The 14800-nt window shown below is 38.5% G+C and overlaps 1 protein-coding gene across 5 annotated transcripts in view; it reads right to left on the bottom strand.

Annotated features, from left to right (window-relative positions):
• Positions 1 to 3202: 3202 nt before the first annotated feature.
• Positions 3203 to 14800, bottom strand: part of MELK (maternal embryonic leucine zipper kinase) — a 96857-nt gene continuing 85259 nt past the window's right edge. For all 5 annotated transcript variants that reach the window (XM_064291726.1, XM_064291729.1, XM_023545129.2 and 2 more), the window contains 2 exons: positions 6632 to 6735; positions 3203 to 3726 (listed from right to left, as the gene is read on the bottom strand). In XM_064291726.1, the coding sequence (XP_064147796.1) occupies positions 3549 to 3726; positions 6632 to 6735 (282 nt within the window). In that variant the 3' untranslated portion in view covers positions 3203 to 3548. The remainder of the gene's footprint in view (positions 3727 to 6631; positions 6736 to 14800) is intronic.

Consider the following 14800-nt stretch of genomic DNA (forward strand, 5'->3'; position numbering starts at 1 on the left):
TTTGGAAACTGACTATAAAAGAGTTAGCTGGAACTTTTTGGCATGAAGAAAATGTACTAATCTTGAGCTTGGTGGTGGTTATACGGCTACATACATTTGTCAAAACTTACCAAACTGTATACCTAAAAAGGGTAAATTTTACTGTATGTAAATTATACTTCAATAAGCCTGATCCGTAAAAGATGCAATAAAAAAACTTTAACTAAACGTATTAAAAACTCCAATTGAAAGATGATTGCCAGACTAAACATTTTAAAAAGGTAGTAGAATAGAAAATACAATCATTTACTGTAAGGCTAAGCAGTGTTTCATATATGTTTATGTGTAATGGGTCTCAAAGTAAAATGTCCTTCTTACTGAAGTTTACAGTCAAAAAATTTTGAGAATCACTGTTCCATGCCATGTCTTCTCACACAGGGATGTAAGGGTGATCCTTCTCTTGCTGAAAACTCTTTGACAAAAACGGATAAATTGGACCTCATCAAAATTTAAAACTTTTGAGCTTCAAAGGACACTCAAAAAAGTAAAGGACAACCCAGAGGATGAGAGAAAATAACTGCAAATCATATATCTGATAAGGACTTATGTCTAGAATATATAACAACTCAACAATAACAAGACAACTAACCTAGTTAAAAAATGGACAAAGGATCTGAATAGGTATTTCTTCAAAGAAGATATATAAATAGCCAATAAGCCCATGAAAAAGATGGTCAACATCATTTGTCATTAGAGAAATCCAAATCAAAACCATAATGAGACACCACATCATATCCACTAGAACACCAGTTGCCATTGAATCAATTCTTACTCATGGCAACCCCATGTGTGTCAGAGTAGAACTGTGCTCCCTAGGGTTTTCAATGGCTGATTTTTTTGGAAGTAGATGCTAGGCCTTTCTTCAGAGGTGACTCTGGGTAGGCTTGACTTCCAACCTTTCAGCTAGCACCCAAGCACATTAACCATTTGCACCCACTAGGATGGCTAAAATAAAAAAGACAGACAGTAATAAGTGTTTGGAAGGATGTGGAGAAAAAGAACCCTTTTACATTGCTGGTGGGATTATAAAAAGGTGCCTGCTTTGGAAAAGTTTGGCAGTTCCTCAAAATGTTAAATGACCCAGCAATTCCTCTCCTAGGTATAAACCCAAGAGAACTGAAAACATATGTCCACCCAAAAACTTGTACACAAATATTCATAGCAGCGTTATTCATGATAGCTAAAAAGTGGAAACGACAAAATGTGGTATATTATACAATGAAATGTGATTTGGCAATAATAAGGAATGAAACACTGATACAGGCTATAATATGGATGAACCTTGAAAACACCACACTAAATGAAAGAAGTCAGGCACAAAAGGCCACAGACTGTATAATTCCATTTCTGTGACATGTCCAGAATAGGCAAGTCCGTATAGACAGAAAGCAGATTGGTGGTTACCAGGGGATGGGGGAAGGAAGAAACTGGGAGTGACTGTATAATAGGTACTGGGTTTGTTTTTGGGGTGATGAAAACATTCTAAAATTGGATTGTGATGATGGTTGCACAATTCTGTTAATATACTAAAAACCACCAAATTGTATACTTTGAAGGGTGAAATTTATAGTACGTGAATTATACCTCAATGAAGCTGTTACAGAAAATCAAAAACTCTGAAAATATTAGCCCAGAGGACTAAAGGTCCATATGAACCACAGCCTCTACCAGCCTAAGCCCAGAGAACTAAATTGTGGCCAGCTACCACCACCAACTGCTCTGACAGGAATCACAATAGTGAGTCCTGGACAGAGTGGGAAAAAAATGTAGAACAAAATTCAAATTCAAAAAAAAAGACCAGACTTACTCATCTGACAGAGACTGGTGGAACCCCCAAGACTACGGCTCCCAGACACCCTGCTAAGTCTGAACTGAAGCTACTCCCAAAGCCCACTTTTAGATAAAGATTAGACAGGCCTATAAAACAAACGGTAATACACATGAGAAACGTGCTTCTCAGTTCAATCAAATATATGAGGCCGAATGGGCAACTCTTGCCCAAAAGCAAGACGAGAAGGCAGAAAAGGACAGGAAAACTGGACGAATGGACACAGGGAACTGAGGAGGGAAAGGGTTAGAGTGCTGTCACATTGCAGGGATTGCAACCAATGTCACGAAACAATTTGTGTATAAATTTTTGAATGAGAAACTAACTTGTGCTGTAAACTTTCACCAAAAGTAAAGCACAATAAAATTATTTAAAAACAAAAATCTTTGACAGCTATCCTTTGTCAAAAACACTCAGTGGGACATTCAAATTCCTTCATGACTTACTTCCAACTAAACTTTCAAGTCTCATATCTCCTGCTATTTCCCCTTTGCACCATCTTCTGCCTCCATCCCAAACACTCCATGCTATTTTATAATTCCATGTCTTTGCACATAAACCGTTCTGGCTGTCAAGCATGTCTTCCTCCCTCTTCTCTTTCTGGTGAACTTCTATACATCCTTCAAGACCATCTGAAACGCTATCTTCTCCAAGAAATCATCTCTTACTCCTCCAGGCAAAGTTGATCATCCCCTCTAGGCTATAGGCATTCTGTCTCTCCTAATAGACTCTGAACTCCATGAGTTTACTAGACAGCATCATCTTCGGCCCCAGGACCTAACGCTTATAAGCACTTAGCAAATGTTCACTGAATAAATGAATGACAAAATGTTCCCTCACTACTGACTAGAAATAGTGCTTTTTTTCCTCCAACTAGTTTAATTGGTAAAATTCTTATAAATATAACTTGAGTTCTGGCCTTTAGAGACCAATAAAATGAAATAAAAGTACAAATTTGAGGCCAATATTGAGACATAGGGAAAATTACCATAAAGTAACATTTTGTGGGGTTCATAGTTCGGATACTTATCATTGTTGACCGAACATACTTACTGAAGTCAATGCTCTTTTATTCAACATATTAAATGTGTTGTTTAACTCTGGTAACCACAGCTGTGACTTAGTTAACGATCTCAATAAATCCTACTTAAATCAGAGACAGGAAAAAAATTATGCAAATGAATTCTTATCTGTTTTTCTGCCTAAGGCATATTTGATAACAGATGAAACATGCTCCTTATACATACTCTAAACAGTCTCTACTTAATAGTCAGGAAGCCATTTGAGATTTTATTTGGATCACAATCAAATAAAAAGAATAAAAGAAGCCTGCTATATTCACAAACGGTTTTATTTCAGAAAGAAATTACACATTAAAAGGGAACATAGTTAAGAGTTTACATTCATATATAGAAGTGAATCTAGGAAAGTCAACAGTTATTAATATACAAAGCCACATGTTTAAAAAAGACAGTAACAGATAATGACAGATGGGTCTGCCTTAGATTTATCCACAAAATATCATCGTCTGTTTAAAAACAAAAAGATATAGGTCTTTAAGATAGCTCTTTGGAAATGAGTTTGTATTCCCAAGGACTTGAAAATCAAACCAATCATACCAGTCTCAGTGTAAGCTGTATCACATTCATACTCATCCAGCAGGATGGAAACCGTCCATCAGTTACACCTTGCAGCTAGATAGGATGTCTTCCACTAATCTCTTGTAAACCCAGGCATCCCCCTTAAGCCGCTGCCTCCTGATACCCACCACATCAGGTTTTTGAAGCTGGCACACTTCTAGTTCAAACTGCATTGTCACTTTGCCAAAATCTGACTGTGTTTGACACTTCAGTGTATAGCTGTGAAAAACAAGATAAGAACCAGTTAGTGGGAGAACCATGAATATTCTGTATAATATAAGAGGTTTCTAAACCTCTAAGAGGCCAGTGGAGAAAATGAACCATGATTTCATAATAAGCAATGTATTGCCGCTTACAGTTTCCTAACGACCTAGCTACGCTTTAGTGGTGGAGTATGACTGGTGTTTTTCCAGATGCGGAACTAGGATCCTAAGAAAGAATAAGGATGAAAAGGCTTTACCAGAATTCTCCCTCGATCCAAAGAAAAGCCGTTCTTTCATGGCTGTACATGCCATTCGTGCTCAAGAAATCTTCTGGCATCCTTTATGCAACCCTTTCAACAGTGTAATCCGTGAACATTAAACTATTTCCACAATGTTCACAACAAAGGAAAACACAGGGAAGATTAGGAATATTTTCTGTGTGTATGTACCTCATCAGAAACGTCTATCTTTCATACAAACAAAGCCGAAGCCACTAACCTGCCAGAAGGACACATGTTTTTGAGGTTTTCCTACTACTAGTAAGAGGTCATGATCATTAAAATACTTTATTGCAGTGTCATAAAAGAAAACTAAGGAGGTGGTATAGTCCCTTGATTGAAATGCATGGCATTTGTAATTAGAATTGTCATGCTGCCTACTCCGACAGCAGAAAGATCCAGCCCAAGTGAAGCCTAAAACTTATTTTAAGGAATAGGTATGTTCCTGAAAAGCTGCATAAAATAAATTCATGCAAATTAGTTCACATTAATTTTTAGAGTTTTACTTGTCTTCTTACTGATCTTCAAAAATAACGCCTAGGATCATTTTTAAGTTCGGCAGAAATGCAGAGCAATTACTTTGTATCTGCTATATAATACTATGAAGTTTCACAAAATATTTGTTTTCTTAGTTATGTATTTTGGGGTAAGGATTTGATATCTTAAAAATAAGCAGTGAATATCAGAAATGCCAAAAGGAATACCCTGTAGTTAAGGTTCCTAATGGGAAGATGAGGCACAGAACAATTTAGTCACAGGGAAGCAGACAAAAAGTTAATTCTTCCTGATTGGAAAAAGACAACAATGCAATATAATCAAGATTAGTAACATTCCACCACTGCAACACTTTTGTTTTTCTGCCTTGCACAAAGAAGGTAAAAACACAGAAAGTAAAAAAGAAAGGAAGGGGTCAAGACAGAAACCTTCTGGTTAATCAGGAAGTTAGAAGGACAAATGATTAGTGATCTCCTGATAACGCATGTGAAGAAGGAAAGATCTTCAAAAGGCTTTTGATCTAGAGGTTAGAGGCTAGAGGTTCTGGAACGTAGTCAAAGCCCAAAATGAAGAATAGAATGAGTTAGGGACACGTGTTCTAATAAATCCTAAAGAAGCACATCGCGTTCACGTAAGGAATGGTTCCCAACATTTACATAAGGTAGTGAAAAGTAACAACTTTTGCAAAAGATTTCTTCTTAAAATCTTACTCTATACTGAATATTCTATTAAAAAGTTTTTGTTAAATCTATTAGTGGTTACAAGAGACATAACTTAGTAACCAGAAGTGGTCTGGCTATTCATAATCAGTCCATGAGATCACAGCCAAGGAGCCATCTGATGGCAGTTCACTCAATAACAGGAAAGAGTTAAGATAAAATAACTTCCTAAAGTATTGAAAACCCAAACCAACCTGTGAAACAGCAATTCATTTAAAAAAGGATGCTATAAGTCCCTGATTTGTTTGAGGTGTCTCATAAATTTAGATTACAATTTATAAATATTATCATAATGTAAGAAAACAGAGGATTTAAATAAAAACTGGAAGAGGTTCAAATTTTCCTATTTTAAAGTGAAAAGTGTAACTTTGAAAGTGGTGAACTTACAATACAGGGGAGGTCAGCACAATTGGACTAAACCAAAAGCAAAGAAGTTTCCTGAATAAACCGAATGCTTCGAAGGCCAGCGTAGCAGGGGCAAGGGTCTGGGGACCATGGTTTCAGGGGACGTCTAAGTCAACTGGCATAATAAAATCTATTAAGAAAACATTCTGCATCCCACTGTGAAGAGTGGCGTCTGGGGTCTTAAACGCTAGCAAGCAGCCATCTAAGATGCATCAATTGGTCTCAGCCCACCTGGATCAAAGGAGAATGAAGAACACCAAGGACACAAGGCAATTACGAGCCCAAGAGTCAGAAAGGGCCACATAAACCAGAGACTACATCATCCTGAGACCAGAAGAACTATACAGTGTCTGGCTACAACCGATGACTGTCCTGACAGGGAACAAAACAGAGAACCTCTGAGGAAGCAGGGGAGCAGTGGGATGCAGACCCCAAATTCTCATAAGACCAGACTTAATGGTCTGACTGAGACTGGAAGGACCCCAGTGGTCACGGCCCCCAGACCTTCTGTTGCCCCAGGACAGGAACCATTCCCAAAGCCAACTCTTCAGACATGGATTGGACTGGACAATGGGTTGGAGAGGAATGCTGGTGAGGAGTGAGCTTCCCGGATCAGGTGGACACTTAAGACTATATTGGCATCTCCTGCCTGGAGAGGAGATGAGAGGGTGGAGGGGGTTAGAAGCCGGCAAAATGGACACGAAAAGAGAGTAGAGGGAGAGAGTAGACTGTCTCATTAGGGGGAGAGTGATTGGGAGTGTGTAGCAAGGTGTATACGGGCTTTTGTGTGTGAGACTGACTTGATTTGTAAACTTTCACTTAAAGCCCAATAAAAATTATTAAAAAAAAAAAGTGGTGAACTTGTACAAAAGAGAATAAAATGTGAACAATTACACTACTATAAAAGCTTTTTAGAATGAGGTGGTAGAAATGTATTTTAAAAAAAAGAACAAATAAGCCCATATTTTCTTAAATCCCAAGACTTCAAGTAATAAATGCAACATCCTGTAAATGTGCTTCTTACCCTTTTTGTACAAAGTTGACATGCTTCTTTGGAAGAATAGACATTATTTCATTCAAGAGTTGATCTGGATTCACTAATCTGGTAGTAGTCACATTATAGTGAAGCTTAAAAAAAAAAAAAAGAAAGAAAAGGTGAGAGGAAAATCTTTACACTGACACAAAGAATTTAACTTTACCCAAAGTAATGTGGACTTTGTCCTTGGTGCCTGAGAAATATTCCTTGGAGTAACTGGGGTGTCTTGGCCTGGGACTTCCAGGCCATACCTGAGTATTTGTGCTGCTCAGTGGGAGCTGCCCAGGCTAGAAAAGAATCACCTGGGAGGCCCTTACCAACTAGCCTCAGGAGGCATGATTTAGCCTATCATGCAGGACCGGCCAATAAAAGCCCAGAACACGAAGGATCAGGGAGATTCCTGGTTGGCAAAGAGAGGGTGACATGCCCTCTTTGGGACATAGAAACTCCACATTGGGAAGCCTCCCACACCTAGCCCCTGCATCTCTTCCTTATGATGATCCTGATTTGCATCCTTTACCTATAATAAATCCTAATCATAACTATAGTACTCTCCATGAATTCTGTGAGTCGTTCCAGTGAATTATCGAACTCAAAGGAGAAGAAGGAGCAAGCAGGTGAAAGCAAAGGTATCGTCCGGACTCACAAACTTGTGACTGCTGTCTGCCTATTTGACAGTCTAAAGGATGATGTCTTTTTAACCTGTGAGATCTGCCCTAGTTCAGCGTGGCTAGGGTCAGAGAGAGACAGTGTGCCAGGTGGGCAGCTGGTGTCAGACAATGATTTAATTCCAGAAGCTGATTCTATGACAATTCTATGAGGAAATGAACTGAACAACTATTCCTTCTAAAAAGTACACCTTTTCCTTACTATCCAACATTTCACATTTACAACAAAAGTAAAAAATCTACTATCTGACTATCTTGTGCATTAACAACTTATGTCTGGCAATAACGAACACCAAGACGTGAGGTGAGAGTAACACTGGCTTTGATGGTCAAGGTTACGTGCCAACTTTCCTGGGCCATGATTGTCAGTGGTTTGGCAGTTACGTAGTGCAATGATGTAACTTGGCAGTTACATAACAATGCAATTTGGCAGTTATGTAATGATGTACTCATCTTCCATTTTGTAATCTGATGTGGTCATTTTCACGTAACACTATTTCACATAATGACCTGGTCTTTGTAACATAACCATGTTGATAAGTGAGAAGAAACTGTGGCATACTATTTTTTTCTCATTGACTAAGGCATAATTCTCAGAGATGTTTATTTTCATTCCTGATTGCTCTCATTCATTCATTCATTCAACAAATATTTATTGAATGCTTACTATGTGTGAAGCACTTTTCTAGTAGATCATGAAGACACACTAGTAAACAGACAAAATGCCTGCCTTCCTAGTAGTATCTTCAGTGTTAAATAAAATCTTAGTTTCCATGTCTTTCAGATTCCAGGGTTTTTTTTAATAAATAACAAAATGCTGAAGTTGGAAAGTACCCAACTACCTCACTTTTCAAATTAAGGACATAAACACCAAAGAAAAGATATAAACTTCTGAAGGTAGGGTTTCCCAAGGTACAATATACACTATCACTGACGAGATTCATCGGGTGGCATATATATAAATATTTTTAATGTCTGTTCCAATCTGATTTAGAAAATATAATTAGCTTTTTTTTTTTTTTAATGATATATAGTTTCCTTTTAAATACATTTAAGTTTAAAATATATTTGAGCATCTGATCCAAGCCATGGTATTTTCAATCCCCCCATATGTATGCAAAAGCTAGACAATGAATAAGGAAGACCAAAGAAGAATTGATGCCTTGAATTGTGGTATTGGCAAAGAATATTGAATATACTATGGACTGCCAGAAGAACAAACAAATCTGTCTTGGAAAAAGTAAAGCCAGAATGCTACTTAGAAACAAGAATGGTAAGACTTCATCTCGTGCAGCTTTGCACATTATCGGGAGGGACCAGTCTCTGGAGAAGGGCATCATGCCTGGTAAAGTGGAGAGTCATCGAAAAAGAGGAAGAACTTCAAAGAGATGGATTGACACAGTCTTACGTACTTTGGACATGTTATCAGGAGAGATCAGTCCCTGGAGAAGGACATCATGCTTGGTAAAGTAGAGGGTCAGAGAAAAAGAGAAAGACCCTCAACAAGACGGATTGACACAGTGACTGCACCAATAGGCTCAAACATAGCAATGATGATGAGGATGGCACAGGAGCAGGCAAGGTTTTGTTCTGTTGTACATAGGGTCACTATGAGTCAGAACCAACTCAAGGGCACCTAACAACAAAGTTAAAAAGTTAGTCATCTTGATTGTGATGATGGCTTCACAAGTGTATGTCAAAGCATATTATCATGGATTGAATTATGTCCCCCCAAAAATGTGTGTATCAACTTGGTTAGGCCATGATTCCCAGTACTGTGTAGTTGTCCTCCATTTTATGATTGTAACTTTATGTTGAGTATTAGGGTGGGATTGTAACACCACCCTTACTCAGGTCATCTCCCTGATCCAAGGTAAAAGGAGTTTCCCTGGGGTGTGGCCTGCACCACGTTTTATCTCTCAAGAGATAAAAGGAAAGGGAAGCAAGCAGAGAGTGGGGGACCTCATACCACTAAGAAAGCAGCACCAAGAGCAGGGCACATCCTTTGGACATGAGGTCCCTGCGCCTGAGAAGCTCCTCGACCAGGGGAAGCCTTCCTCCAGAGCCGACAGAGAAAGAAAGCCTTCCCCTGGAGCCGACACCCTGAGTTTGGACTTGTAACCTACTAGACTGTGAGAAAATAAATGTCTCTTTGTTAAAGCCATCCACTTGTGGTATTTCTGTTATGGCAGCACTAGAGGACTAAGATACATACTAAATTGTACGTTTTTAATATATATAGTTTATTGTATGCCAATTATACCTGTATAAAGGTTATTTTTATAAGTGAGTCAATATAAAGAAAATACCAGATAAATAATGATGCAGTTGATATCCTAGGATGGCAAGTGTCATGAAAGTGAGTGTTAAATGGCTGGAGCTTGGGGAACCTCAGCTTCAAGTTATAAATGGAACAAGTGGCACTGCCATGACTAAAACGGGGCCCTCTATTTCCTCATTCCTAATCCACAGCTCTTTTCACCAAACTAAATTGGCTCTGTCAAGATGATAATAAGTTGAACACTTTAAAATTGCAATTTATATGACTCCTTTTGTAAAATAAAGAATTAACCCTAATTTACCTATAGGCAGATTCCATTCCAGACCACCTCAATAAAGCAAGTAACGTAATAAAGCAAGTCAAGTGAATTTTTTGGTTTCCCAGTGCATATAAAAGTTATGTTTACACTATACTGTAGTCTATTAAGTATGCAACAGCATTATGTCTAAAAGGACAATGTACATACTTTAATTTAAAAACCCTTTATTGCTAAAAAAAAAAAAAAAAAAAAATGCTAACCACCATCTCAGCCTTCAACGAGTCATAATCTTTTTGCTGGTAGAGGGTCTTGCCTCTATGTTGATGGCTGCTGACTGATCAGGGTGGTGGTTGCGGAAGGCTGGGTGGCAATTCCTTAAAACAAGACAGCAATAAAGTTTGCCGCATTGACTGACTCTTCTTTTCACAAAAGATTTCTCTGTAGCATGTGATGCTGTTTGACAGCATTTCACCAACAGCAGAACTTCTTTCAAAATTGCAGTCAATCCTCTCAAACCCTGCCGCTGCTTTATCAACTAAATTGATGTAGTATTCTAAATTCTTTGTTGTCATTTCAACAATGTTCATAGCATCTTCACCAGAAGTAGATTCCATCTCAAGAAACCACTTTCTTTGCTCATCCATAAGAAGCAACTCCCATCCATTAAAGTTGTATCATGAGATTGCAGCAATTCAGTCACATCTTCAGGCTTTACTTCTAATTCTAGTTCTCTTGCTATTTCCACCACATTTGCAGTTACTTCCTCCACTGAAGTCTTGAACACTTCTAAGTCATCTATGATGGTTGGCATCAACTTCTTCCGTCCAAACTCCTGTTAATGTTGATCTTTTGACCTCCTCTCATGAATCACGAATGTTCTTAATGGTATGTAGAATAGTGAATCCTTTCCAGACAGTTTTCAATTTCCTTTGCCCAGATCTGTCAGAGGAATCACTATCTATGGTAGGCTATAGCCTTACAAAATGCATTTCTTAAATAATAAGACTCAAAGTCAAAATTATCCCATGATCCAGGGGCTGCAGAATGGATGCTGCATTTGCAGACATGAAAACAACATTAATCTCCTTATACACCTCTATCAGAGCTATTGGGTAACCATGTCTGTTGTCAACGAGCAGTAATATTTTGAAAGTAATCTTTTTTTCTGAGCAGTTGGTCTCAACAGTGGGCTTAAAATATTCAGTAAACCATGTTGTAAACAGATGTGCTGTCATACAGGCTTTGTTGTTCCATTTATAGAGCACAGGCAGAGTAGGTTTAGCATAATTCTTAAAGGCCCTAGGATTTTTGGAATGGTAAATGAGCACTGGCTCCAATATGAAGTCACCAGCTGCATTAGCCCCTAACAATAGTCACCCTGTCCTTGGAAGCCAGGCATTGACTTTTCCTCTCTAGCTATAAAAGTCCTAGATGGCATCTTCTTCCAATATAAGGCTGTTTCATCTACACTGAAAATCTGTTGTTTAGTGTAGCTACTTTCATCAATTATCTTAGCCAGATCTTCTAAATAACTTGCTGTAGCTTCTACAGCTGCTTCACCTTGCACTTTTATGTTATGGAGACACATGAACCAACTTCTTCAAGCTTCAAACTTTTCTTCTGCAGGTTCCTCACCTCTCTCAGCCTTCATGGAATGAAGAGAGTTGAAGCCTTGCTCTGGATTAGGCTTTGGTTTAAGGGAATATTGCGGGATGGTTTGATCTTCTATCCAGACCACTAAAATTTTCTCCGTATCAGCAATAAGGCTGTTTCCCTTTCTTATCACTCCTGCGTTTACTGGAGTAGTACTTTTAATATCCTTCAAGAACTTTTCCTTTGCATTCACAACTTGGCTAACTGGCACAAAAGGCCTAGCACTGGGCCTGTCTCGGCTTTCAACATGTCTTCCTTGCTAAGTCTAATCATTTCTAGCTTTTGATTTAAAATGAGAGACATACAACTCTTCCTTTCACTTGAATACTTAGAGGCCATTGCAGGGTTATTAACAGGCCTAATTTCAATACTGTCATGTCTCAGGGAATAGGGAGGCCCAAGGAGAGGGAGAGAGACAGGGAACGGCCAGTTGGTGCAGCAGTCAGAACACACACATTTATCAATTAAGTTCACCATCTTATATGGGCGCAATTCATGGCACCCAAAAACAATTACAAGAGTAACATCAAAGATCACTTATCACAGAACCATAACAGATAAAACAGTAATGAAAAAGTTTGAGATATTGCAAGAATTACCAAAATGTGACCCAGAGACACGAAGTGAGCACATGCTGTTGATAAAATGGCGCTAAGAGACTTGCTCGATGCAGGATTGCCACAAACCTTCTATTTGTAAAAAACACAATATCTGCAAAGCACAATAAAGCAAGGCGCAATGAAACTAGGTATGCCTATGTTTAAATTCCAGATTTTTATAGATTGATTCCTGAAGGTGGAGAGGACTTCCGATCTTAAAAAATTAAGGTGTTCCACTCCTTCCCAAAGACTTGAAAGTAGGATCTCAAAGAGATACTTGTAAACCCATGTTCACTGCAGCATTATTCACAAAAGTCAAAAGGTAGAAATGGCTCAAGTGTCCATCAACAGATAATGGATAAACAAAATGTGGTATATACATACAATGAAATATTACTCAGCCACAGAAAAATGAAATCCTAATACATGCTACAACATGGACGAACCTTGAAAACATTGTCTGCGTGAAGTAAGTCAGACACAAAAGGACAAATACTATATGATCCTATTTATATGAAATATCTAGAAGAGGCATATGGATAGAAATACAAGTTTATTAGTAGTTACCAGAGGCTTTGAGGGGAGGCGACGGGTGGAAACCCTGGTGGCATAGTGGTTAAGTGCTACGGCTGCTAACCAAAAGGTCAGCGGTTCAAATCCACCAGGTGCTCCTTGGAAAGTCTATAGGGCAGTTCCACTCTCTCTCCTATAGGGTCATCATGAGTCGGAATCAACTCAACGGCACCAAGTTTTTTGTGGGGTAAGGGGGAAACAAGAAGTTATTGCTTAAAGGTACTGAGTCTCTATTCAGAGTGATGAAAAACATTTGGAAATAGAAAACAGTGATGGCTGCACAACATGGAGAACATAATTAACGTCACTGAACTGTACACTTTAAAATGGTTAAAATGGCAATGTTTTGTTATATATATCTTATCACAATAATTTTTTTTTTTAAATCAAGGTGTTCTTTGTTATTCCAACTTTTCTGTAAGCTTATCATTTTTTAATTAAGAAGTCGGGTAGTCATTAGCCATTAAACTCACTGCCACTGAGTCAACTGAAACTCATAGCAACCCTATAGGACACACAATCTTAACCATCACAGCCCCACAGGGTTTCCAAGGAGCAGCTGCTGGATTTGAATAGCCAACCTTTTGGTTGGCAGCCATATCACTTATCCACTGCGCCACCACGGCTCCCGCTAGCCATTAGGGGAGATGCAAAACAAAATCACAATGAGAAACCACTTCACCCCCATTAGAAAAAATGGAAAACAAGAGGTGTTGGAGAGAATATGGAGAAACTGGAGCCCTTATCCACTACTGGTGGCTAATTGAAAATGGTACAGCCAGTGCAGAAAACCGTTTGGCAGTTCCTCAAAAGGTCGGGCATGCAACTACCCATGACTCATTAATCCCAATCCTAGGTATTACCCAAAAGAAGTGAAAACGGGAATGCAAACAGAATCCTGTATACCAACATTCACTATGGCACTTTTCATAATAGGCCAAAAGGTAGAAGAAACCTAAACATCTGCCAAGTGATGAATGGATAAACAAAACTGTGGTATATACATACAATGGAATATTTTTCAGCCATAAAGAGAAATGAATTCCTAATACATGCCACAAGAAAGACGAACCTTGAAAACATAATGCTAAGTGAATTAAGTTGGTCACAAAAGGTCAAATACTACATGACCTCACTTAAATTAAATAAGCAAATACAGAGAAACCAAAGCTTATTAGTGGTTACCAGGGGTGGGAGGGAAGGGGGAAGAGGGAGTTTTTGTTTGCAGGGCAGAGTTTATGGTAATGTTGGTAGATTAGGAAAAAGATAGGGATAGGGGTTTCACAACATGAAGAATGTAATCAATGTCATTGAACTGCACATGTAGAAACTGTTAAATTATCTTGAGAGCCTCTATGCAAAACTAAACATGGACGCAGTGCCCAAATCCTGGGGACCACTGTGATCTTTTCCTTCCTCTTCTGGGCCCCACACCTCTTGAAACATGTCTTTATCACAGCATTGAGCCCAGTGTGCCACAGCAACATCCCTGCCTGTTTTCATTGCCAGTCTATGAGTTTTTCAAGGACACAGATTGTGTCTTACTCACCTCTTTACCTCTTACTTCCCACATTTCTGCCAAACAAAAATGTCATTTATTAGATGTCTGAATGAATGCCCAGAGAGAATCCAAGAAAGTAAGGAATATTTTATATCTACTAACGACTTATTTTTTCCTTTCCTCTCCCACCTAATATATTGTCCCCACCACTGACACATGAAACTTTTAAAGCATAATTGGCTATCAAATAAGGTCCAAACTCCTTAGGCAGGTCCTTGAGCCTCTTCAAGCCTGCCTTTCCAGTCTGTCTCTCACTATTTCCTTCACACACACCACACTCAAAGTTCAAATTAACTTTCCAAATATTCAAATATTCCTTGAGGAACTCCAAAAGTAGAGGACTCTTCTAAGTGCCAGAAACACAATAATAATTGTTGTTCCCCATATATACCCCGTGTTTCCCCACCTCCATATTTCCAACGTGATTATTCCTTCTACATGAACTTGAATATTTGAATGATAGTTATTTGCTCCTTGAAGGAAGTATCTGCATCTAATTTACCTCTACATTCTCAAAACTCATTGCATAATAACATACTCAAAATTTTGGATGCTCAAAAAAT

The sequence above is a fragment of the Loxodonta africana genome, chromosome 9 (genome assembly GCF_030014295.1).
Source record: "Loxodonta africana isolate mLoxAfr1 chromosome 9, mLoxAfr1.hap2, whole genome shotgun sequence".
NCBI lineage: Eukaryota > Metazoa > Chordata > Mammalia > Proboscidea > Elephantidae > Loxodonta > Loxodonta africana.